The sequence below is a fragment of the Calypte anna genome, chromosome 2 (assembly GCF_003957555.1).
Source record: "Calypte anna isolate BGI_N300 chromosome 2, bCalAnn1_v1.p, whole genome shotgun sequence".
Taxonomy (NCBI): domain Eukaryota; kingdom Metazoa; phylum Chordata; class Aves; order Apodiformes; family Trochilidae; genus Calypte; species Calypte anna.
The window spans coordinates 67,611,082-67,637,807 of NC_044245.1; the positions used below are offsets into that span (position 1 = coordinate 67,611,082).

At 43.0% G+C, this 26,726-nt stretch overlaps 1 protein-coding gene across 1 annotated transcript; it reads left to right on the forward strand.

The window, feature by feature from the left end:
• Window positions 1-26,015, forward strand: PXDC1 (PX domain containing 1). The gene is made up of 5 exons (XM_030445928.1): window positions 1-459; window positions 13,294-13,385; window positions 13,661-13,778; window positions 17,950-18,061; window positions 23,406-26,015. Exons 1-5 carry the CDS (start codon window positions 204-206, stop codon window positions 23,521-23,523), a joined length of 696 nt encoding a protein of 231 aa, XP_030301788.1. The 5' UTR covers window positions 1-203; the 3' UTR covers window positions 23,524-26,015.
• The last annotated feature ends 711 nt before the right edge of the window (window positions 26,016-26,726 follow it).

Below are 26,726 nucleotides of genomic sequence, written 5' to 3' on the forward strand. Positions count from 1 at the left end.
AGTGCCGGGAGGCGGCTCAGCCCCCGCGGGCAGGGCAGGGCCGGTCCGGTCCGTGGGGGGGCCGTGCGGCGGGTGGCACCCCCCTTCTCTTTTCCTCCTCCTCCTCTTCCTCCTTCTCCTCCTCCTCTTAACTTGGCCGCGGCGGCGCGGGGCGGTGCGCTTCGCCCTCCGCCGGCGGCGGGGGATGCGCGGGCAGCGACGGGATGGCCTCGGCCGTGTTTGAGGGTACCTCGCTGGTGAACATGTACGTGCGGGGCTGCTGGGTGAACGGGATCCGGCGGCTCATCATCAGCCGCCGGGGCGACGAGGAGGAGTTTTACGAGATCCGCACCGAATGGTCGGACCGCAATATCCTCTACCTGCACCGCAGCTACTCCGACCTCGGACGCCTCTTCAAGCGGCTCCTCGACTCCTTCCCTGAGGACCGGCCCGAGCTGTCCCGCTCCCCCTTGCTCCAAGGTTTGAGCAGCCGCCGCGGGCCCGACCCTCACTACGTGGCTGGCGAGCGGGCGGGATGGGCTTTGGCCTCTGCCGCTTCCCCCGGAGTAGCGGGCGGGTGGGCGGAGGGTCCCCCCGAGTGGGGAGAAGGGGAGCGAAGAACCGGAGCCGATGCCGGACCGGACGGGGCGCGGAGGGGCGGTTCGGGTGGTGGGAGCTGGAAAGCTGCGGCGGCGTTTTGTGGTCGGAAACTCCTCCCGGAGTTGATTTCTGGTGGTTTTTGTTTTGGAGGGTTTTTTTGTGTGTTTTTGTTTGTTTCTTTTATTTCTTCGTGTCTTTTTTTTTTTTTTTTTTTTTTTTTTTTTTTTTTTTTTAATTGTTATTTTGTAATTATAAGGCGGGGGTGAAGGGCTCGCTCCCCCCCACCCCAGGATCCGGGCTCCCGCAGGAGGGAGACCCCAGCCCCGTCGCTTCTTTCCAGCTACGCGGCGACGGGGGAGGGGTCTGATCTTGGTTTGAGCGGAGGAAGGGGGATGCCTTCTCGGTGCCTCCGGCCTCCCCGAGACTTCCCCATGTAGGGCTGGGGTGGGTTGTTGGCAGGAGTAGAGCTGTAAAGCTGTCCCCATGTTGGTATGCTGTTTGCCACAGGGAAAGGGAGGGGAAAAAAAAAAAAAAAAAAAAGGCTGCGGCGCTTGCCAGTGGACGGAGCAACTCTGGGAGCTGGCATAATTCCTCGCATAACTTCTGCAAAACCGGAGAACTGTACCAGCGCTTGGAGCCGTGTTTTCTCTTTTCGTTTCTGAAGTGGATTAACCCAACTAGGGGGATGTTGCCCACAGTCAGGCCCCTTTGTGTAGAAGTAGCATGTCCCTGTTTAGCTGTCAGGAGGGTTGGGTTTTATTTGTTTAATGTTTGGGGTACTTTTTAGATACAGTGACGTGTTTTGCTCTAAAATATTTCAAGTGTTTAGAGTGGTGCAGAGCATTGGCTCCTTTGGAAATAGATGTGGGTGTAGAACTTCCAGGCTCTCCAGTAGTTTGAATAATCACATAAATCATTTGCTTGTACAAGAATGAGGAGAAGCTGGTATTTTGTGTGTGTTTTCCTCTGTGAGACTCCGGTTGAAGTTGTCCCTTGCTATCACTTCACCTCTCACCTTGCAAGTGTGATCCTCACATTGCAGAGGGTCAGCCTTTTTACGTTATGGGGGCTGATTCTCCACCCCACATACCAATGTAAATCGACCGGATTTATTTCTGGGCCCTACCTGTGTGCCAGCGGGCCCTATGCCAGTCGGTCTCTCTGGGTCTGACTTTCTAAGGATGTTTTCTGACGGGTGCCTTAAAGTGAGACGGGTCGCCTTCTGTCGTCGCGCCAGATCCCTAACCGCTGATGATGGGATAGATGTAGGGTTCGTTCCTCATATATAAATGCTCATACCTATCTTTTTCCTTACCTTCCATCCCTTGCGATGGCGAGAGCCAGAGCCCCGCTCCCCAGCGGGTATTCCCGGCGCACGGGTCTCTCCTTCCCGCAGCGGGGAAGTGGCAGCTCCGCCGCCACTCGCAGGTCCCGAGTGCCCTCTGCAGACGGCGGGGATGGGCGCAGGGATGCCGGGGAGGCGGTGGGTGGAAGACCCAAGAGCCCCAAAGCAGAGAGCTTATTATACTGTGTCTCATGCAATTAGGTTCCTGACCAGAGACCTAAAATATTGGGAAAATTTATTATCCATTGCAGGTGCTCTGCTTAAGAACTACAAGCATGATTTTTAGCAGTGCTGAAAAGCAGTAATTTCTAAGTAATATGGCCTTCAATTGCATATGGCACTTGAGCCTTGGCTTTTGAGGATTCCAAGTAGGTCTGGAGTGAGACTGTCTGTGGCCTGAAGGGCACAGCAACTGCCAGGGGCACTGTGGCTAAAATTTGGCTTCTCAGGGCAAAGGTAGTCTTTGTATTTGTTGGTTTTATGGGGCTCTGGAGAGTAGTTTGGTGGTCAGGCTGGGGCGTGTGCTGGGTCTGGCTGGAAACAGGCTTTGGTGCTTTCCAGCCCAGACCTTCTGCCTTGCCCAGCATGTTCTCTCCCATCACTTAGGCACAGGAGCCCCTGTGCATCCTAAGGCCATTCTCATTCCTCAGCACCTCACTGAAGTGAGCGTGGCTCCTCCCCTGTCTCAAAACCCATCACAGCTTTTGCAAAATGTTAAACTCTTCTCACATCTCTCTGAGGGATTGTTTGTACAGTTGGAGCCAGACGGGATTGTGGTCACTTGCACTGGCTTTTCTTGACAGCCCCAGCTAACATACACCATTAGTGCATGAAAAGCTGGGGAAGAGTAAGCATCCTCAGTCTGTGATGCTCAGTACCTGCCTGATAACTGGAGCCAGCAACCTTCACTTAACCTTATCTCAGCAATAGGCATACAGACTTCAGTAGAATTCGGAATGAGCAAAGCAACAGTCCAGGATTTGAAAAATCGAAACCCAATATAAACAGATCGTGATCTGTTCGGTTTGGTGAAGGAGTGGGGGTTGACTTTGCAGCAGAGATGGAATAAGAATCAGGAGTAGTTTCTAAGCAGTCTCAGCACGCTTTACAATTTCAGTAATACTCTGTTTAAAATTACACTGCTTCGGCTCTAAGGGAAATTACTTTGCAGAGTGTGCTTTTCTGTATGAAAGTGTTCTGCTGGTATGAACACTTCATACCAGCATTTTCAAGTGACTGGTCACAGCCCTGAGTAACTTCACAAAGTTGAAACAGAAAAATCTTATTTAAATAAATGACATTAATATAAAGCTTTGGCTTTAAGAAGGTATTGCATGGTCTGGACTTTAGAAAATCCGTGGGCTAAGCATGGTTTCTTAAGGTCCTGTTTAAATGCAGAGTTCCTGCTGCCTACATAAAGCTTGATATATTTAATCTAACAAAAACACCTGACAAAAGCACACACTTGTGTGAGTTAGTATTCAGTCATATATATTTGTCTGTATTTTTATACACATACATCTGTATTTGCAGATGTATGAGTTTCTCTATGTGTCTGTGTTTATCTTAGGCATTCTGAAAGAAGATGAGTATTAGCTGTGCCTTTTATCTGCAGGAAGCAGTAAAATAGTGCAAACCAAATTTGCATTGTATTGAAGGGCTCCCAAGTTCATACAGATTTGCCTAAGGAGCATTAAATGGACTAGCATTATCCTACAGCTCAGTCAAGCTGCAGTATGTTATATTTAAGGAGTATGTTTGAGGGATAAAGGCTTGAGCTTTTTGATGTTACTAACTTTTTAAAAGGAGATTTTTAATTTTTAAAAAAGTCAGCAATATTAGAAATAGTTGCTTGTTACCATTATTGGTTTCAGTAGATACCTCATACTGGGAAGCAGTGTGCTCCTTTTCTTGCTCAGCAGCAGCAGACCATCCTCTCCCTTCCTTTCTCCTGCCCTTGTCCCCTTGGACTGACTTCCACAACACTCTCCCTCTCTGTGTTTCTCAGATCTGCAGAGTGCTTTGAGATGACAGGGGATGGGAGAGAGAGTTTTCTGCAGTGCCTGTTCATCTTACCCTTTCTTTGATACGAGAAGAGGGGAAGTCCCGAGGGGAAGTATAGCATTCACACAATCTGGTCTTGTCTTTGATAACTAATAAAAACATGTGGCAAAGTGCACTCTCTGCATCTGGAGTATACTGTGATGCTAGGGGCCAAGGACGTTCAGCAACACAATGCTTACTAGTAAGTTAGTAAACAAGGTTAGGTATATGCATACCTGCAGGGTGACTAAATATGATTCAGTGTGATGTTACTAGTAACTTGCTAGTATTTTATTTGTGTCTGAAATGTGCCCATCCCTTGCTCCAGGCAAAGGCACAAAAGAGGATCACAGAAAAACACAGGCTAGTTTATTCTTAAAAGAGCTAGAACACAGCCTAATGTTACTAATTTGTCTGTCTGTTTCTATATGCAAAATAAATAACTTTTGTATGTAAATCAGCCTTCATGAGAAAGGCATAACTATGGACTTAGAAAACAACAAAATTGGTATTTAGAAATAGTTGCAACGAACCTGATAAGACACTGGAAGTGAATTATAAAGCAGGAAAAATACTCTTCTGTTTCTTTTCCCCTCTTTTCTCTAAATATTACTTCTAAGGGATTCTTGCTGAAGTCTTATCCTAGAACCTGATCCAACTTCAATGCTATCAGATGCCTTCCTCTGACTTTAGTGTGATCAGGATAAGCCCCTTAAGTGTGGGACTGGGAAGCCAGAAGAATGTGTTATCAACTTTTAAAAGCATGGATGGTTTTTTGCCCTTGGGATGGCAGGGTGACTTCTGCCACTGTTTTGTTGCCTTTGCTATCAGAACACAAGTTTAAATGCTTTTCCAGTGTTGCTGTTCATATTGCACCTGTATGTAGCACCTGCTCCTGCTCTAATACTCTTGAGCTGTCAAGTCAGAAAGTCTCTTCATCTTACAGCTTTTTTTCTACTAGATGGGCCCTTTCTTCCCAAAGTGCTTGTTTTTCTCCCCCTTCCTTCTTTCCATGCCTTCTCTGACTCATTCTCCTTTGTTGTGGCCTTTTTTCCCCTTGCTCTCCTTTCTGTTATTTTTTTCCTACTTCCCCAAGTTGCCTCCCCTGAGCCACATTTTCTCTAGGTTTCCCTCCTCAGCTTGCTGCCATCCGTGGTTATCTGTGGCTCTCCAGAACTCTACTGTTCCCTTCTGCCTTGCCAGTGCCAAACCTCTGTCCATCTGTAGGACCTGGTGGAGATTGCCTGTAGAAACTTTCCATCTGTAGCTTCCTTTGTAGAACAGAGGTAGTGACTCAGTCCCTCCTGGACAGCCAGTGCTGAGCTCTATCTCTGAGACTTGTGCCTGCCCTGCAGCACGGTTGCCTCATGTGGGAAGCAGATGATGGGCTGTTTTCTGAGTCCCAGTGGCTCTGCACCAGGAAGCACATGGGAAGCTCCTCCAGGGCTGCTGTTGGAAGGACCTGCATGAGGCAGAAGGCAGTTCCTGAAGAGCTGGCCCAGGAACATTGCATTTGCTTCAAACGTTGTGCTTGTGACCTACCCTTTTCTATATGCTGCATTACTGTGTTGTTGTTTACAACACCATCTGGGAGTGTGATTTATGAGAAGAGGGAGCTCTACAGAAGCGGCATAGTGGTTTCCACAGACAGCAGCTGTTTCGGTGCCCTGACAGTATAGATAAATACACTGCATCTATTGTGCTCTTTTCATTGTTGACACTGTCAACAGTTCATTAGTGGAGCTTGCTCAGAGCTGTTGTCTGGCAGACAAAGGATGGTTATCAGGCTCCAGCAGCGCTCCATAACCGAAATTAAGTTTGGGGCTTCTGGGTTTGTTTTTATTAGCTGAATTTCATGGTTCATCGGTAATGATGGAGATAAATGAATCTGGTTATGTTGTTATAAAGCTAGGCACAAGTTGCCTTTTTTGTGGTGGACTGAGGCAATGTGTCTTAGAGGCTTTTGGTGGAAAGGAATGGAAATGAGGTGGGTTTTTTTCATGACAGTTCTCACCTGATAAGAAAACAGCACTAAAAATGGTTGTAGGAGCTCACATCTTTTATTAGACTTTGACTGCTCTGTTTGCTTTTATCTCGTGCTTCTTTGACATCTATTTGTTTCTTGTGGCTCACCAGATATCAAGACAGGGAGCTCTGTGGGGAAAGCCTGTCTGCTGAGGTCTGTCACCAGAAGGTGCCATCTCCCCTCCAGAGATCCCGGGAGATCCCATAACTAATAATACATGTATGGAAAACCTATCAGCTGGAGGATCTGGACTTTTGAGCATTAAACTTGCCTCCTTGCTCTGCTTGAGTGTGCCAGCATTCTCAGTCACAGTCACAACCCATGCTCGAGGGGATTTCAATTGGACAGTTGTTTGAATAAGACTTTGATCCATTTGTACTTTTACATCTGATGCAAATGAGCAACAAAAGAAGAAGTGGCCCGTGTTGGAGCCAAGTGCGTACAGTGCAGGTAGGGTTTTGAAAGCTCTGTCTTTCTGTATCTAATAGACTTCTCTGAGTATCTTCAGTAGGCTCATTGCCATCTAGTGGGACTTCTAAAATTATGGAGTGACATATGCACTGTGTCCTCACGCTGCTTAAAAAAAACCTGTCTCTATTTTGTTCCTCAATGTCAAATTTAAGAAAGGCAGTGTAAGATGTAGCAACTTTCAAAAATTCACCCTCTCTGCATCCTTCTTTTCAGCTTCATCATATTCTTTTAGCTGTTCCTTGGGTAATCCACCAAGATGGATCACATCAGTGACATTGCATAAATAGTAAACCCTTTGTAAAAGTTTTAGAGTCTGTGGTGACTATTGTCATTCGTATGAGATGGATGAATTTCCCCATGAGGTGACGGGGCAAGTGTGTCTGTCCCAAGAGAGAGGTGTCATGGGATTAGGCAAGAGGCATCAAAGAGGAGTTACTAGAGCTGCCAGACAAAGTCAGACCAGTGCTGTAGCTGGCTCTGGGCTCTTGTCCCTACTGATGAGAACCAGATGCTCCAGAGGTCAGCATAAATAACCAACAGAGAGCAGAAAAGTGACAGTCCTGGTCTCAAGTAATTGCAGAACTGATATCCCTGACTGCCTGTAATTTTCTGCACTTCTCTGGATCTTATCAAGCCTTTGGACTGCAGGGATTCCTTTGGTGTTATTTCTACAGAGAAAAGTTTTGTGAAATGAGCTATTCCATCTGCTCTCCTTTTTTGAATTTCCTGCCTTTACATACCACTAAGTATTCTTTTGTCCTTCTGACAACCTTTTATCCTCTTCTGCTCTGTCAGGGGGGAGGAAGCTGTAAGTGGGAGCTGTTTTGGCCTCCACAGAGTAGCGTCTGCAATGGCTAATGCTGTAGTTCCCAGGCAGCAAGGTTCAGGGAAACTGTGTCTGTGTGGAGGAGGGATGCTACCAGGGCAGCTACCAGGGAGGAGAGTGGCAACGTGACCACAAAGCAGGGAAAGATGCCAACTGAAGTGGAATATTGCTTAGAAGAGCCCATAGGAAGGAAGTGGGAAGCAGTGCAAAGGAGAAAAACAGGAGAAATCATTGGGTTGAGCTGCCACCTTTCAGCCCCGATCCATGTCCCAGGTGGATAGCTTCAGTTCCTCCATGTTACTGTGGAATATCTGTCCAAGGGGATGTTCAGAAGTTGACTGCACATGGTTCCTCACGTCATGATCTCACTTTGGAATCAGTCCTTCTTTAGATGAATGAGCTTGAACTCTTCCATTAGACATTTTTCAGTGATTCTGTAGACAATATTTTGTGATTTTGTATACCTCCTCCTGTGGCTGAGGCTTTTCTGCTATTGCTCCATCTGTATCCTGAACTGTGTTTGTGTGCACTTCAATTAGGACATATCTGAGGGAAAGGAGGAATGAGGGTAAAGGATAAAAAAAGATTGAGCACTGCAGTGTTAATGAATACTGTAACTGGGGAAAAGGAGTGTATCTCCTGCTGAAACCAGACAGCCTGGTCAGAGGAGAGAGCAGAGTACCTATCTTCTCTGCAAGACAGCTTATGTGTCTCTCCAAAAAATCTGAAATCCCTAACTGCTGCTCATGGGCTTGTGCAAAGAGAGAAGGATGGGCTCAAGATCTGAATCTACAGGCCTTCAATCTGTCTTGGAGTGTGTTTTAGCAGTTAAGATTCCTCCCTGGATTTATTTGCTACTCTTTTGTTTTTTCACTTTGACATCTATTCTGCAGTTTTCCCATAGAAGATGGAGAAAGGATTAGGCGAGGAGAGCTCAATGCAATATCTTAGTTTTCATGTTCATACTAAAATACACAGCATTTAGGAGAATGGCCATTCTTTTCATGCATCCTCAGAAAATACACCTTTGCTTCTGCTCTTGCTTGGCCTCTAATACATATCAAACTGATTTTGAGAAAGTAGAAGATCTCTTCTTTATTGCTCTTCTGACCACAAGCCTGAAGTGGAGTCCTTTGGGCTAGAGTAACAGCATTTGCCTACAGTCTGAGGTCATGTATACATGGTGACTTGTACCCAGCAACACATGTCCAGTAGAACAGACTTCTCTGTGTCACCACTGAGAGATGGCATATGAGACATACTTGACTTTGGCATGAACTCACTTTTCCTTGAAAGACACCAGAGAACTGGTGAGACAACGTACTCATTGTAGACATTGGCAGTCAAGACTGCGTTGTGATTTCATTACAAACCATGGAGCATGTGCTGTGATTCCTGTCCCTCTTCCTTGGGTAGAAGCATGCAGCACATTATCTGCAGTTGTCAAAATATTATGAGATGCAGATTTGGTGGTTCACATGGCAGTAATAGGACAGGTCTACCAGGGCTTGTGTGTTGGCGTCAGGAATTGGCTCCCCATTCCTTCTCCTCCTCTGCTGAGGTCGTTTCCTGCTTGTTAGGAGCTCTGGGCCCCTCTCCCACACCATGAGCTGCTGTGCCAGGTACACAGCTGCTTGCCTGCTCTCTGAGCCTCCTGCAGCTGCTCCAGCAACAGAGTCCCAGAGCACGAAAGATGCTGCAGGCCTGCTGCGCTGTTTGTGCCATGTTTTTTTCCAGAGAAGTGTTGCTATGCATGAAGTTGCTATGTACATGCGGTCTCAAACTGCAGGCAAATCCTTTTCACCTAATCTTAAGGACTCTGCTTGGGGCTCTTGACCAAGAAGGGAGCAGAGAAGATGTCAAAGGGATTGTCTCCTCCTTTTTTTTAAACTAAAGTTACTGACTATGGGGGTTGTTGGCACAGCAGAACCTCTCTAAAAGCAAATACCCCAGGTCCAGGCAAGTGCCATTCTGGGGTTAGGTGGTGTGCCTGTATTGTCCCCTCTGTCACCCAGAGTGTGGGATCCTGTGAACAGGGTGAAGAAATACTAGAGGTTTGTGGTATTTGGCAACAGGTTTTGTGGTAAAAAAAGGAGCCAGTGGGGCTCGAGTTTACCTCAAGCTCTATAAACATTGGTGTTTACAGCATTTAAATCACTTGAAATTATAGTTAATTGTCCAAGCACAGCATGGCTAACAGAGTGAGCGAAGTTTTCCTAGGAGGAGTTTGTGCATGTTTTCCATTAGCAGTCAGACAGGGGCCAGGGCAGAGGAAAAGGCATGAGAAACAGCTTTTCACCATGACCTCACAAAGAGATTTCCCAGCTCTGAGCTCAGCTCTGTTGCATGACTGAGCAAGTGGAAGAAAGTGCATCTTGTTTCAGGCTACTGGTTGCTTTATTGGTGTCGTATTTCTATTTTATAGCAAACTTCCTGAATTAGGGTTCTTGGGGTCTAAAATCTCCAGATGGAAAAACAGGCACATACTTATGGCCCATGGGCAGAGAGACAACAGCCTCAGGACATGTAGTAGCTGCTGTATGGATGCTGCATATGTGGCCAGTGGACTCCAGATGCAACCAGCTTGTGGTGCATTGGAGTCAGGATTCATGAATGGTGGAGGTGCTGGGCTCTGTCTGAAAATTCAGCTGGCATGTGCCTAGTGGCTGTTGGTCTAGGCATTTCCAGTATCTGGAGATCTTACACCAAGCTCTGTCTTGGTCTTTTTTTTTTCCACCCATTCTCTCTGCCTCCTCAAAGCTTCCAAACAGGAAAAAGGTAACAGCCAGGGGAGAAACCTCCACAAGGGGAAGAACAGAGATGGAAAACTTGGATGCAGACGTCCTGATTCCTGCTCAAACTCAATCGGGCTATTTGCATGAATACATAGTGTCTGGGTGAGAAAGGAGATTGAATTGGGCATCCTAACCTGCAGTCTCTTGCTTCTTTTGCCAAGGCTGGGGTTTCCTTAGTTGAAGCCTTTGACCTTGAAGAGCAATTCAAGGGATTCCCCTCTGCTCACCAAATTGTGGCTGAGAAAGCAGAGGCAGCCTGGTGTGGAAGAGGAAATGAGTTGCAGGGGAGGGTAAGAGCACCTTAAACGAGAGTGACCACCAGTGAATTTGCCACGTGAAACCATGGCATTCTTCATGCACAGGTGTGCTGTGATTGATAACAGCAACCAGTTAGTGAATACTGAAAAGGAGTGAATGAAGGTACTGGGCCCTCTGCTCCTCCGGCTGCTTGTTCAGACCTTGATCCAGCTAGTGTGGCTGTCGAGTTGTGATCAACTCCTTGGGCTGTGGGATCATAGGCCATGACTAAGTGAAAACCATGAGGACATCTGTTAACTCTTAAAAATTGAGACTTGTAGAATTAAGGTAAATGAGGGCCTCACAAACTTTGTGGCTATTGCAGAAGAAATTACTGGGCTTGATATATACAGACTTATATATATATATATATCGCCTGTCAAGTGGTTTCTGTGTATTTGGAATACAGACATGAAGAGGAAAGCTTGCCCAGACAAACTGAATTCCCTGTAACAGGGGATTCATGTAAGGTCAGCAGCTTTACACCCCAAAGCTGTGCATCTGTAATCATTAAGGACATAAATACAAAGCCATCCAGGCAGATGCATCACTTACTCTCCTTCCTACGCTGTCTGCCTTTTGGTTTTGATATTACTAAAACTTCAGTAAAGAACAGTTTTTATTGTGTCAGATGTTAGAAGTTGTCTGTGCCAGTTTCCAACTAGGAGTGTGGGTTTGCATGCCTGGTGCCTTTCCAAGAGCTGGAAGGAGGAATATACCAGAACTGGAAATCCCTGATGAATGGAAGAAGCTGTAAAACCTCCCACTGGGTGATCTGTAACTGTGTGACAGGCTGGGCATCTTGTCCAACTTCTCTTGCTGAGGCATAAAAAGGCCGTGTGGAGCTGGAGATGCTTTTCCTGATTACTAATGAGAGAAAATCCTAACTCCTTGGCTGGTTTTCCTCACAGGATGAATGTTCCATGTTCTTGGTGAGGTGCCTTTTCTTATTTATTTATTTATTTAATTATGTATTTATTCCCTAGTCTGCATATCTTCATTTGTTTGAAAGTTTCCCTCTTGCTGGTAAAATACTAGTTTCAACAGTCAGTGCTTATCTGGGAAAGAGCCTAAGGTTGAAGGTGGATTTGAGAGAGAGCAGCAGGCAAATGCTGCATCCCTGGTGGGTCAGCAGTGAGGTGTTTGCCTGCAAGGTGTGAGCTGCAGTCAGGCAGTCTCTGCTCTGAATGTGTCACTATTTATGTAGACAGGAGGAGAACTGGAGGCATCCCACAACAGCCCAGCATCATGGTGGCTGGCTCTGTTTTCTCTGATGTGGGCTACGACAGGGCGACAGCATGTTTCTAACGTCATGTGTCGGTGTCTGAATTGTGGGGCCACTGGCAGTCTTTTGGTTTGGTTGGGTTTTTTTGGTTGGGTTTTTTTTTTCCTTAAGGGATATGAAAACACATTTTTTTGAAGAGTTTGAGCTTCATTCTGATGTGGGATGGGAACATATTTTTGGAGGGGTGAAGAAGATCCACCCAGGCCTGCTCACACCCAGTAGTTAGGAAGATGAAGGGTGCTGGTCTGCAATTGAGGTCTGCAACATCAAGCACAACCCATCTAATATGTAGTCTGTGAACCCATGTAGATGAGTTAACTCACATTTACAGCTTTTCAGAGAATTTCCATACAGAACTACCTGACTGTAGTGTACACTGGTCAAAGTGGGATACACGTCCTGCCTGCTGGTACACCCAGCTCTGCTGTCAGAAGAGGGAGTGAGCTGGACTTGGCTTTGAGGTAGTGGCAATGCTGAGAAAACCAGGAAAAATGAGGGGCAGTAGAAAGGCTACTTTTGTGAGACAACTATCAAGTAAACCTGGTTGCTCTGGAGACAATCTCTCTTTTGTTTAGACTTGTAATTGAAGGAGACCTGACAGCTTCAAAGTCACACTTGTCTGGAAAGTTTGTAGGGGATCATATCTCCTCGATAGCAAACAAGAAGAAGTAGTGCAGGCTGAAAGATTTGGTGGATGTTGGTCTCACACTGTGGATGTTTGACTGCTCTTTCTGTACATTTGCCTTTGAAAAGGGAGCTGGAGATGCATCTAAAGTTCAGCACTTACAGTTTTAGTATAGTGATTTCTCACAGACTCTTCTGGAGTACATTCCCTGTATGTGCATATAACCTGTGTTATATTTCTCTAAGTCTGCTAAAGTCTGCGGAAGTTACAGATGTCCCGCAGGTTATGCATATGAAATACAGTATTACAGCTGAAGATCTCCATATTGAGCAATTCAAAATTCAAAGCATTGTAATACATCATTCTGGACACCAGACAGCAAAATTTCCATTTCAAACCCTTCTGCAGCACCATGATAATTCAGTGATTAAAATGAAAATAAAATAAAATCCAAAAATTTGGTTTGTGCTTAGCATGATACTGAGACATCTTCCCTGAGCAGCTCACTGGGACTTACATTCAGAGACACACAAGACTGCCCTCATAGCCTCTTGTTTAGTTTGTGTTTAGTCTTTTCCTCTTATCTGTGGGTTGTGGGTTTTTGTTTTCTTTGTTTTTCTTTTGCTTTTTATTGACAGGAGAAAAAAGGATGAATCATGGTTCTTGGAAGCAGAAAACAGGCTGTTTGATTATCACTGCTGGGAATGCTGTGTAGCAAATCTGTGGGTGAGGGAGTAGGTGGTTCTACTGCTTGTATTGCAACTCCTAAATATGACCATAAACAGCTGGATTTGTGTCAGGCTTGCAACTCTGCTTGTAACTACACCCACCTCAGTTTGGGGTGCATGCCTGATCATCAGCACAGGTTAAAAGATATTTCTGGGAGGCATGGCATTTGAGGTTGTTCTACAGCTTGACTGGCTGCTTCTGGCTGCTGAGGTGTGCGTATACATGAAAGCATGCTTTTGTCTGTGCTCACAATCTGTTTATTTTGCTTGCAGGGCTCATCACAATAAAAGAAGCCCATGATATAGAAGCCAGACTTAATGAAGTAGAAAAACTTCTCAAGACTATTATAAATATGCCCTGGAAGGTGAGTAAGCCATGTTCCACATTTAGCCCAGCTTGATTCCTCCTTGATGGTAGCACGTACTCTCATGCAGATTAGAAAGTGATGGGCTTTGCCAAAGTCTAAAAGAAACACCAATTTGTGGAGTATCTTGGAGAAGTGCTGGGTGCAAGAACTGTGTAATGACATTTCTGGGCTGTTGCTTGTAATAAGTCATTACAAAGGGGTTGGAAAGGGAGAAGAGTGACAAAGCAAATTACTGGTAAAGAATGATGTCTGTTTCTTTTTCTCTTTTTAAGTATTCCAGATCTGAAGTCGTCCTTACATTCTTTGAGAGATCTCCTTTGGACCAAGTTCTAAAAAATGACAATGTACATAAAATTCAGCCAAGCTTTCAAAGTCCAGTTAAAATATCAGGTAAGAGTTGTTAGCTTCCTACAGTCAATGCAATAATTACAGAATGGAAATTATTTTATTTGCTCTTCCCCTCATTATTTTTCCACTGGAAATTCAAAAGGTAGTCCTCCATAGTCTGATTTATAGTATGGGATGTATAATTAGCCTTGACATACTATGCAATAAAGTGGCAGGTGAAATGGATGCTCACACATGATTGTGCTGTTACCACTTAGGAAGGTGATTTTTGAGGCTCTTGGTACAGTTCTTTGAAAAAGCAAACTCAGTGCCAAGGGGTGATGTTATTAAGGAAGGAGGGGGAGAACAAAAGAAAGGAGTACCACTCCATCTTGAATACAGTGTATACAATTCTGGTCTCTCCATCTCAGAAAAGATATAATTGGATTTAAAAGCCTACAAATAAAGAATAAGGATTCAAATTGTTGAACAGCTTCTCTAAGAAAAAGAACAAAGAAGGACATGACAGAGTGGGGATATGATGGAAATCTACAAAGCTGTGAATAGGAGGTCAGTTACCCCATGCTTCTCCTGAAACAAGAACTGTAGGCTATCCAATAACATTGACAGACAACAGGATTTAAGCAAAGAAAAGAAAGGTTATAAGATTGTTTTGTTTCCATATGGGGAACTGTTAAAGAGGGGAACTCAGTGTCATAGGGTATGGTGAAATTGAAAGCATAAGTGACTTCAAAAAGGAATTAGACAAGCAAGTGTAGAAAAAGTGCAATGAGACCTGTCACAAGTGGAGACAGGAAGTTGCTAAACCACAGATTGCTCGTGGGTAAAATAGAGAGCAGTATTACTCTTATCCTTGCCCATTCTTTCAGCCCTTCTCCTCTTCATCTGCTACTGACCATTGTTAAAAGGTTTGGGGCCTTTTTGTATGTCTGGTTTTGTATTTCTATACTGAAATGTTTCACATGAGCCTAGTGGCAGCTGCTGAGTTTGTGTGGTTTATTTCAGAGAGTGAAATAAAAGTGAAATAATACATAGTCTTTCAAGGTACATAAAGTGTTTACCATGAAACTGGTATCAGTTTTCTTTGGTACTAACAGTGTAAAGGTTAATGGCCAGTCACAGTGTCAGCATGCTAAAGGTGTAAACGGTGTGTCTTAAGGATTGATCTTAAACAGAGTAGACCTTTAGTAATTGATCCTGAGCTCTGGTTCTAATCAAAGCTGTCCTCTGTTAGATAAAAGTTCTTTTAATTAAATGGTAAAGTGTTTATGATCCCACAAGGAACTCCTTAGAAATATACTGTGTAATACAGAGCCTCAGTGAGGTCTTGTAGCCAGTCAGGGCTGGTGCCTTCTTGTGGGTGCCCCTGAACTTGGGCTGCGATGAAGTATAGAGACTGTAAAGTAGAGCCCCCAGATCCCTACTTCAGAGCAGGGTGACACAGGCCTGGCTTCCTGGGAGCAAGAGACAGGAGCCTACATATGTCTCTCACACCCCATCTGTGGCTGGGGAGGTCTGGGTCAAGTTCATCTTGAATCGATGTGGAAACCTCAGGTGAAATTCCTCATGTGTATGTTCCTGACATCAGTCATCTTCCAAAGGCTGAATGTGGTTACATTATTTGCTCCTGATCTCCAGGACGTGTTCTCAGCATTGTCTCTTGTGAGCATAGTCACTGGTTTTGTCTGAATCATAGAGCCATAGAATTGGCTGGGTTGGAAGGGACCTCAGAGATAAGTCCAGCCCTTGATCCACTACCACTGCGGTTACCAGCCCACAGCACTGAGTGCCACATCCAGTCTCTTTTTTAAATATCTCCAGGGATGGAGAATCCACTACTTCCCTGGGCAGCCCATTCCAATGTCTGATCATCCTCTCCGTAAAGAAATTCTTTCTAATATCCAACCTAAACCTCCCCTGGCACAACTTGAGACCGTGCCCTCTTGTCTTGCTGAGAGTTGCCTGGGAAAAGAGACCAAGCTCCCCCTGGCTACACCCTCCTTTCAGGGAGTTGTAGAGAGCGATGAGGTCTCCTTGGAGCCTCCTCTTCTCCAGGCTAAAATATGTTTCTTTTCCAGGCTGAGATATGTTGCTACTACCTGAGACCAGAACTGAGAAGTAGTTCCTAGCACTTACTTGCCCATCATGAAATGAAGGCTCCCCAAACTATTTGCTGTAAATATGTTTCAAAGAGTGGCTGCTGCTAGTGGTACCTTGTTCCTTTTGCAAATAGGCAATTATCAAGTATAGAGGTATTTGGAATTTTGCTGGTTAGAAACTGCAGTGTTGCTCTGTTTTGGGGATTTTCACTGTTTGGAAGGGTTTCATTGAATTTTTGTGAGGGTCTATACCCCCTTTAGGGCACACCTACTCTGTGTGTACACAACTAAGTGTTAACTGGTGGGTACCACAGAGAGATGGTCAAGTTGAACCTAAAGGCAGAGTGAGGGTGGCTGGCTGATGGACAGAGGCTGGCAGCAGAGGGAACCCTCCTGTGTAGAAGAGCTATGGAAATCACATTAGAGGAATAATAACATGTTTTGGTTTAATTCTAAATTAATTTTGGTTGAGACAAGTCATACCTAGATAATTGGAGGAAGATTTTCCTACCTGTGCAGCTATTCAAAAGCATCCTGTGGTAATTAGCTTTATCGTTTAAGTGATTGCTGCAAAGAATTTAAGACTATAGGTGGAAATTTGATGTTAATTGGTAATTGCCTCGTCTGAATGTTGAACGCTGGAAATGTTCCAGTGTCTGTCGGCGTTGTCAGTAGATGGCAGTAAAGCAGTTCACACAGCAATGAAATGCTGTAACGCTTAGGTCATGGCAAGGACAGTAGGGAAATACTGAGGCATTCATGTAGTTACAGTGGAGCTTTCTATATGGCTTGCAGACTTAAAAAAGCAAACAAAAATATTTTGTATTCTATGAAAAAAACAAAGTGTCCCCTACATGGTCCTGTGCAGAATGGTAGGTGATGGGGAAGAGAGGAAGGGCCATCCTCTGAGATGAAAGCTGAACTTGAACTTATGGTGTAAATCTTACTCTGCAGTATGATGTTGGTTCACAGAGTCCTGGCTGAAGTGTGATTCTGCTGAGATGCAGGGTTTTTACCACCATCTCACTTATTCTGCTGAAGTCAGTCACAGTAAAATAGACTGAAAGTCAAAGATTGCTTTCTCAAGAAAAGTATGGAAATAACTTCTGGCTTTACCTTAATGTAGGAGCATGTAAAGGTACACTTAAAAAAATTTCATCCCTTCTGTCTCTCGTTTCCTCTCCTACTCATTACTTGAACTATATGTATAGCTGAAATTGGTCTGTTTCAGGATTCCTTGTATGAATTTTTTTTGTGCCTGCAGTATTTTCCTTTTGTTTGTGCTGATAATGCAAGGGCATAAAACAAGGTCCTCTTACCTTGAGGCAAATCAGGAATCATACCACTTAAGTCAGTGCTGATTTATATAGGGATATATGTTCATTTTCTGGTGTCCCTCGCTTCATCCAAGATTGTGTGACCAAAAGAAATCCTTGTGACTTTCCTAGTCTGCCTTTCCATGTAGCACAGCCATAGATTAACTTCTCATCCACATCAAATACTATTCTTTAATTATAAACTTTCCCTATGATAGCAAGTCAGTGGAACTAGATGTAAATTTCATCTATTCTAGACCAGAGGCTTCTTACACAGAGCAAAACAAAAAAGTAGAATTGAGGGCAGTGTAGGAGGTGGCATTTTTTTACATTCTTTAAAGATGGTGGATAAATTAACTTGGGAGGTTACTTTTTATTTCCTTCTTCCTGTATTTTTAGGTTTGTCTTAATTGGCTTATGCCTGGACTCTTAAGGAAAAATACAACTATGTTTTGGTAGTGGTAGGTTGCAATAGTTAGGTGGGCTGCCATTCTGCTGAGGGTGACAAGAATTTTGCCACTGGCAATAACAAGACTGACACTGAGCCTTGCTTCAAATATTTCAAATATAATGAATTGATTACATGAATAAAATTGCTTAAGCACTGGTACTTTGCAGATGTAAGAAGCTATGAAAACAGCTTTTCATGCCTGTTTTCATGTATAGATTTTCATTGTCATGCACACATCCTGGTTCACCACCGTGTTAATTCCATATGATATGCAGTTGTTTTCCAGCTCTTTTTTTAAAAACATTTCTTTTTTTTTTTAATCTTATTTTCTTTTCTTCTCCCAACAGAAATCATGCGATCAAATGGATTTTGTTTAGCCAATACTGAAACAATAGTCATTGACCACAGTATACCCAATGGAAAGGAGAAACACCTGGACGTAGATTCAGCAGAACACTTGTAAGTGGGGTTTGTGCAGTAGTAATGCTGTCAGCCTCAGATAAATCATAGCATTTTTCCTACCCCCTTTTCCCAAGGAGTGTTATCCTCTGTCTAGGAGTAGGGCTGGTTAGCTGTCATTCTGACTGCTTAAAAGTTATTAGACCCAGTTGCTAAGGCTTCACAGACCTTTCTATTAAAACTGATAAGATGGCTGTTGGTGAGAATGACTCCAAAGAGCTGAATCTTTTGTATGTGAAAAAAGCTGTGGTTGCCAGGTGAGAATAAAGAAGTTTTTTCTTTCTCTCATGACTGTGATGAGAGCTGGGTTGAGCAAATCTGGACCTCAAACATCCTTACAAATGGAATATCCTAAGAAGCATATGCTTTGTTTGGGAAGGAAAACATGGTTCTAGGGAAAGGAAACACACCACTGAACATAATCAAAGGAAGCTGAGGAGTTGCTCAGGTGCTTCCACATGCTTGGACTTGGTGAAGCATGTGTACTTCATTAAGGGAGAAGGAAGTTAGACAAGCCTTTCTCTTAATTTCTTCCTCCTACCATGTGTAGGTGTTTTGGGGTCAAAGACCTGTAAGTAGGAAGGCTTTCATGTAGGTCTTAAGTCAGTGACTATGCTGACGTATGGGTATGGATGGAAATCCACTCCTACAGCTTTCTGTCATGGCAGATGATTGATATTTCTATGAGCTTAAGGTAATGAAGTATTTAAATATTTTTAATGAGCAACATTGACTTACTTTTTCATCAGAGCTGTCAAAATGATGGGAACAGGCCACTAAAAACCTTATGGAGGTTTTGTCTTTGGATGCAGCTCTTTGCCTTCCATGTGGTCATTGGCAGCCTGTGGAAAGGTTTAGAGTTTGACAATATTTTGTCAGGGTCTGGATTGTAGCTCTGGCTTCAGTCTAATTTCTTGAAGTCTTTCTATTAACTTATCCCTTTGTGTTTTGAACCTTTACCTTCCTAAGAGTATTTAAGCTTATAAGCTTATATTAATGAAGCTGAAGTAAGACACGAAGTAATTCTATAAGGCTGCTGTCTGGAAATTAAAGTTGTCCTAGTGGATCACTTTTTAACACTGAGTGATAAATAATAGTAGCAAATTACCAAGGAAAACATTTTCCTACCTTATTTTGATTTTTAAAAAAAAAAATAAATTAAAATCTATTTTCCATTTTAAAGATGTGCTGAAGCCCAAGCAAAACTTACTGGTCTGGGATCAAAAGCTGTTGTCATCTGATTGTTATCCCATTGAGGTCAGAAAATATTAATATGACAAAACTGTATGGTCAGCATGGACTCCCAGAAGCTATGGTGGAAGAAATAAATTGTGATAACAGCCTGTCTTTATCCATTTGTATTTTAACTTCCCCAAAGAAAGTTAAATTGGGAGTCAATAACTTAATAAATTTCAAATGTATATTTTACATGGTGCCCTAAATTTGCCCACCCTGCAGCTGTATTTTGTGGCTGAGAGGTAATGGCTAAGAGTTAATGGCACTTGTATAGCACAGCTGTTTTGTAAAAATTGAACTCTTTAAAAGCAGAAGCTTTATATATTGTTATTTGAAATGCAGGTTAGTAGCCCATAAAGGAAGCTTTAAAATCCTTCAAAATATAATATTATGCAGATCCTTTTTGGTCTTGTAAAATTGGATTTATGGGATTGATGTTTCTATCCTGAAATCATAATTAATTCCTTCTGGACTTGTATATACTCACATGGGAACTTTTTCCTTCCAGCAACATTAAACTCTATGAATTTTACATTTTGACTGCCGATGTATTCGAATCAGAGATTTTGCAAAGCAAACCTGTACTTTTTTGAAGAGAAGCTTTTGGAGCTTCAGCAGATAGCAATCATTCCCAGGGGCCCAGCTGCACTGGTTTGCTGCTGCAGCCCTCAGTGCTACCTAACCAGTCATCTGTGGGCTGAAAAGTTTCATACTTACTGCAAATGAATCTATAGCATTTTCCTAGCTTGGAGTTGCCTACTCTGGTTTTCTGAATTGTTTGCTTTCTGTTTCCTTCATTTTCTGATCTTAGTAGGCAGTACAACATACCACTGCAAAATTTGGTGAACTCAGTGTGCCCAGCATCCATGTGCCATAAATAGTCCTTTTATGTGTGCTGCTTTCGGTGCTCTGGAGTCCTTTCCAAAGGAAATGTGGTAAATAAATGCATTCAAATATATGCTTTGGTTTTGTTAGAGAGGTGCATTGTCCTGCCAGGGCTGCTACATTTCTGTCTTTTTGGCCAGCATCTGAGGCTGTGGCATTGGGAGTGCTGCCTTATTCACTCGAGTATTAGATGTGCGTTTTCAGGATGGTGCTGCCATTGTCACAACCATCCTGTGGTACATGGAAGGATACCTCCATGTATGGCACTGCAGAAGCAGCACAGAGATGGTGTGAGATGCAGAATGTTTCCAGGAAAACAAAATCCTGCTCTTGACAGTAAAAGAAGATGCTTCCCCCGTGCTTCTTAATCTTAGTGAGGAGAAAATCTGTCCAGGTACTGTCTGCACATAAGGTGATGAGAGGAGCTGGGCTGTTGTTCCATGCCATGTTTACACTTCTGGTTGCTCCTGTGGGTTAACAGGCTTCAGTGTTCCTTGCTGCCCTCTTCTTCCTGGAAGATGTGAGCAATAACTCTAGTGCATTAGCAGGGGTTAAAATGATAAAGAAAGTTGTCTTATTGCACAAGGAGTAAGCCTTGGTGGATGATAGTGGTGTATCTGCTAAGGTACTTCAGGAAAAAAATAGCAAAAGCAGCAGTTTGGGCATTTATGAATCTCCATGTCCATAATACTTTGCAGAATTTATTTGGGGAAAAAGACCTGCTGAGAACAGCACAAAGACATTTTGACCATTGGATGTCCTACACAGTTTCTAGCTCTAGTTAGGAGTCCTGGTTTACTGAGTTTGGTTTGCTACAAACACTCCAGAGCCATGCTTTGCAGACCTCTGTGCCCACACTTCCTTTTTGGTGGCAAGGAAAGCTTTCTGTGTAACTACAGCATGTGAATGCCACTGCATTATACTTCACATGCTGCTAGTAGTGCCCTACCAGTGAGGCTGAAGAACCACAAAATCTGTGGGGCTTTCTAGCTGTAATAATCTAGTTCTATACAGATAATTAGAGAAGTAAAGCAGAATCTGAATTTCCTTCTTGACACTTCTGCTTTCTTCGTTCTGTCTGCCCCACTGGTGTTTCATAATCTGTGGTTTCTGGAGTCGCTAAGACATCACAACGTGATCTGTGGAGTGCTTGCAGGATACAAATTCAACTCCCAAATTCTGTTCCCACACATGCAGGCAAGCAAACAGCCTGGAGGGAGTAAAGTAATAAGGGTGATAAACATTCAAAGTTCAGTCTCATTTCAATTTGGTTGTAAGTAAAGAGTATAACAACACTGCGGGAGAAAAGCCGTGAATTTCTGCTTTTAAAACATTATGGTCCTCATAGTTAAAAAAGAAGTGAGAAAGACCAGGCAGAAGCAGTTTCTAGTTCCTTTTTGTCTTAGTCTATCAGAATATATGCAAGTTCTTTCAAACTTGACTTAATAAAAAGAAATTTGACAGTTCTTCAGTTCCCTTGCTTGACATGAGATGAGATTTAATCCTTGGCCTGCAGTGAGCACCTTTAACTGCTAGGCTCTCTGGGAAGAATGAAAATGTTTTTTTATTGCAGAAATTCAAGTCTCCTTGGGGCAGGAACATATGTAACTGAGGAAAGTGTAGGTTTTAGCAACCTGGTGCCCTCTTGTTGAGAGTAGGTGTGAGATACTGTGTAATCCTTGCAATTTTTCAGGTTATAACACAGGAGCTAGGAAGGAAAACACCAAAACAAGTTAAACTAAATTTGGGGATCTCTTTGTATTTGGATGTTCTCTGTTTGTCAAAACTTAAATGTCATGCCATGGGGAGGCCAGTGAGGCTCTGGAGGAAGGGCACTGTAGTCATTGCTTCCTACTGGTGTCAGACATTTGGCCTCATAGAAAAGCCAACCCAGAGAAAGGTACCTGTGAAGCGTAAGGATGAGAGTCCAAGTTCAAATGGGAAACAAAGGCAGTTTCCTTTCCATTCTTGTGTGGGAACTGTGGCATTTTGTGTTGCTGCCACACACTGTGAGAATGAAATGGAAGGATGTGCACCTCAGCTGCGTGATTTGCTCTTCCAGAGTTCACTTGCATTTCCTTCCTCATTAGCCTATGATTTATTCATACACACATGGGTGTGAGGAGGAGATGTGAATGGGATCAGCTCTGATTACTTCCTGTGAAGATTTTCACAGACACAGTGAAAGCTCTTCTAAGACTCGTAAAAAAATCTCTTTGTAGAGGTACACAGAATTGCCTAACAAGAAAGGCTACATCCCAGGAAATCATTCTTCAGTAGGAGGGGAGCCCTGGGGCTTGAAAACAAATGAGTAATGTTTTTGATCTGTCCCATCTTAAATGCAGTGTGGTAACTGGGTGTCATGAGAAGTTATGTGTTATAATGACAAGTGCTGTGAAGATTCAGTGTCACACTAGAGAGGAGCCATGAGAGTCCCTTTTACTGAAGGCTGCTATCTAAAGAGATGAGAACCTGAGCTCCTAGCATGCCACACAGCTGTGTTTTAGTACTGTTTTAGAAGAGAATAGCCATGCTGTTTTACTGAAAGTAAGGTCAGTCCATTGATTTCCATAAGTTACAAAGGAGCATCTTTTTTGTTTATTTAAGAACATAGAAAGCAATGGTTTACATTTACTCCTCATCTCTCTCTAGGAAGTGTTGAATCTTGGTTAGGAAAGAGAGAGGAGGTGCCATTGCTGGTGTCTCCATATCTAGCATAATGGTACATAGGCTGGTGTGAGAGAAATGATAGCTTCATGATTCACAGCTGATACACATGGACCTTCTCTGACAGTTCCTAGTATGAGTTCAAATTTCAGGGTGCCATGAGAGGGAATGAGATACTAAAGCACTGGAAAAAGTTGGGACTCTAGATCTTTGTCTTTCAAACTGAACTTCATTAAAGTGCTGGTTGAATCTGCAGACCAGCACTAGAAATAATTCCACTGCAACACTAGTCTGGTGTGAAGCAAATACACATTTACTCAGAAATATAACTTGCAGTACCAGGGGAAGCATTCTTACCTTCAGCCATTTTCCCAGGTAGTCTCCTCACAAATGTCTTTTCTCAAAATTTCCAGAGGTCGTTCTTCAGACATCCTAGCCTTCTCCCTCAGTACTTCCAGTTCCTTTGACTTTGATTTTCTAAATGAACCATAATGCCTTAATGCCTTTTTTTTTTCTTTTTTTTTTCTTTTTTTTAAATTTATTTATTTCTCCTTAGGTTTGAAAGTGTTAGTGACTTTACCTCAGAGTTAGAAGACAGTGATGATCCAACAGCTTATGTCACCAACTTGACATACTACCACCTGGTCCCGTTTGAGACTGATATTCTGGACTGAGGCTGCTCAGTGACGCAGTCAGCCAGCATCCAGCTGACCTCTTCATCCATGGGCTCTTCTGTCTCTGGCGTTGCATCTCTGTGAATAAGGCTGTGCAGGCAAGACCAACAGCAGAGAAGTTGTAGCAAGTATGCCCCAAAGGTCATTTGATAGTCTGGCCCTCCACTGTGTCTTATGGAGACATCTTCTAAAGAGGCAACTCATCGCTGTTGACACAAACTTGTTTTCTGTGAATGCAAAGCAGCAGAGGCCTCTTGAGCCTCAAGGAAATCTCTGCTCTGTCTGTGGGAGCTGCTGCCCTGATGCAGCCATCACAAGTGCTGTCACCCGTGGTCCTTGGCTTGCAGTGCAAGTTGAGGCTTCCTCTTCTATGATACCACCAGAAACTTCCCCAGATGGTGTGACCATGCTTTTTATGCTATGTAGGCAAGAAGGCAAGGAAACCAGCAGAATTTTGTCAGTTCCTTCTAAGGTTGCATAATGGAGGTCTTTTGGGTCACTTTTTTGCTCAGCTTCTGGATGACTGGTGCCTTACACGAGATGTCAGAACCACCATTGAGTGCCTCCTGGAAACAAAACACGAGCTGACCGCTTTACTGCTTTTAATCACGGGTTTTTATATGAATGCTAAAGAGGCAACTACTCTTTCCTGGAACAGTAAAGCACCCAGCAGCTGGCATTGCAATGGACTGTGCATGATAGTCGGGTACCTGTATGATTTCAGAGATCTGGAAAGATGATGGGAAAGCTGAGCTGCCCTGCTAAGAATGATCAAGGCTATGGCAAGGCACTTGAATATGACTTCTTTTTTTTAACATGTGGACCAGCAAATGTGGATGGTGCTTATAGTTGTTTACATCAGAGAGATAATTCCCTATGCATATTTCACCCCAGAGTATGGGGTGGAAGACAGTGAGTATTATGTTGTCTTTGGGCTGAAAAAGATTGATAAGCTACAGTGTGTGTACAGTGGTAGGAAAAAGACTCTCTCCACTGCCAGCCTGGCTCAAGGATTCTGTGTAGCTTTTGGGTAAATGCCTGCAGGGCCAAGTACAGGCTTTGCTGTCATGTAATGCCATGGATTTCAGTGGAGGTAGGACAGCGAGTGGGAGCATGAGCAGGATTGGGCCCTGCAGCCTCTTGATTACTGGGTAGTGCAATTTTAAAATCTCCTTGGGGTCTCTCTCTCACGTGGAGTGGTCCAAAATCCTGGCTCTTGCTGAGGGTGCTCAACACTCACCACCATGACCTTTCATTGAGCTTTTTGTGATCTGTTTGCAAACATGAATTTGAAAGAGTGGAAATGAGAAGGAAAGCATTTTGGACTTGTTTCTTGGTAAAGGGGCTTGCTTTGTCCTGAAGAGGTTGATACAACTTCCTTCTGCAGACTTTTCATTTCTATCTAAAGAATAACAGTTGAACAGAATTTGCTAATGTAAATAATAAATTATTGAGAATCTTAATTCTTTTACACAGTATGTTTTTGAAATATATTTTAATGAAATAAAATATAACTCACCTTCAGTATACTTCTGCAGCTTCAAACAGCAGCTTCCTTTTCTTTTTATTTTTTCCCCCAACCTTTCCAAATCCTCTTTCTTTTTCTACTTGTTTTGGCAAGATGTCAAGTTTTGGCATTTTTTCTGTGCTCCATGCATTTTCCATACTATAGATATAGTGTATACCCATGGGTAACCTCTCCACCTGAGTGTTGATCCTGTCTCTAGGTGTATGTGGGTTTGTGCCACTGAGTTTAGTGGAGTAATTCTCCATTTTCAAGACCATAAGTAAAACAGAATCTGTATTTTGAAGACAAAGCAGATATGTTACATTTCTGGAATAGAAAGGGATATGTTTTCACTTGTGCAAAGGCTTTCTGAGCAGCCTCTTGAATTGTAATTGGGAAGGTTTGTTGTATATTTGTTTCACTCACATTAGTTTTAACTTTTCTGTTAGTGAAAAACCTTGATGGGGTAGAAATAACCTAGTAAACATGTGCATTTGATTGGGAGTTGGAATATTTGAATTAATTTCCTGGCCCTGCTGTCAGCCTACCATGTTGCTTTGGGTAATTCTACTTCATCTCCCTGCCCCTGATTTTTACTTGAGTAATGTTTTGAAAAGTATCAAGTTTCATTGGGTTTTGATGCAACATTGTCCCCTGATTAATTTGAATTTCCCTATGAATTTTTAACCTCATGGTGATTACTTATATTTTTTAAGCATTTTAAAATATATGTTTTAAAACATAACTAACTTTTAAACTGTAAAAGCACATTCCTCATTTGAAAACCAGCTAAGCTACATGCACAGTAAAGTCTTTGGGGAAGGGGGAGTCTAGTGCAAAGGAACTAATCAATAAACAGAAGTTGCACTTGTTTCACTTAGATTTTTTGAAAGCCATCTTGATCAAGTATTTTCCAGAAATGATGTCATGTGATTTATTTCTCTTAGCTGAAATAGGCTTATCTGATATATCTAATTAATGCAAATGACCATATGTACTACTTTGTTCATAGAGCCAATTTGAAAACCATACTCTGGTTCAATCACTGCAACTATCTCAGGATCAGGTCGCTACAATTGGGAGAGGTTTCAGAGTATGAATTATGCATATGATTGATTCATATGGACAGACAGCTTACTGCAGATAAAAAAAAAAATCTTAGTTTGAACACCAGATTGAAAAGAAACACAGAGAATTAATTTTTTTTCTTTTCTTTTTGAACCAGCTATACTTGTAGATTAGTAACACCGTGGAAGAATATGGTCTAAGATCACCCTATAGGTGTTATTCTGTTCAATTTATTCTTTCCATATAGCAGAATGCTCAACTTTTTCTGGTTTCCATTGTGTATGGTAGCTTGTTGTGGCAATGTTATAAAGAGAGCATTACTTACAACAGCACGTAGGTTCATAAGGTAATTCTGAACACTTTAGGTGTGGAAGGGATGTTGGATCCAGAGTGTAGTCTGTAGTGCCTGTAGTATAGCTGTTTAAACATAGGTAGTTAGAAAAAATCTGCAGTCAGAAACAAATGTTTTGCCATCAAGGCAGAATAAGGCCTTGGTTAAAGGTTATGGTTAAAAATGGGGTTGGTTAAGCCAGTGCTGAAGAGCAAAGATATTCTTCAATCAATAAAATGTGATAAAAGGCAAACAGGTATGAGGTAAAAATGAATGCACAACTATAAATGCATGGGA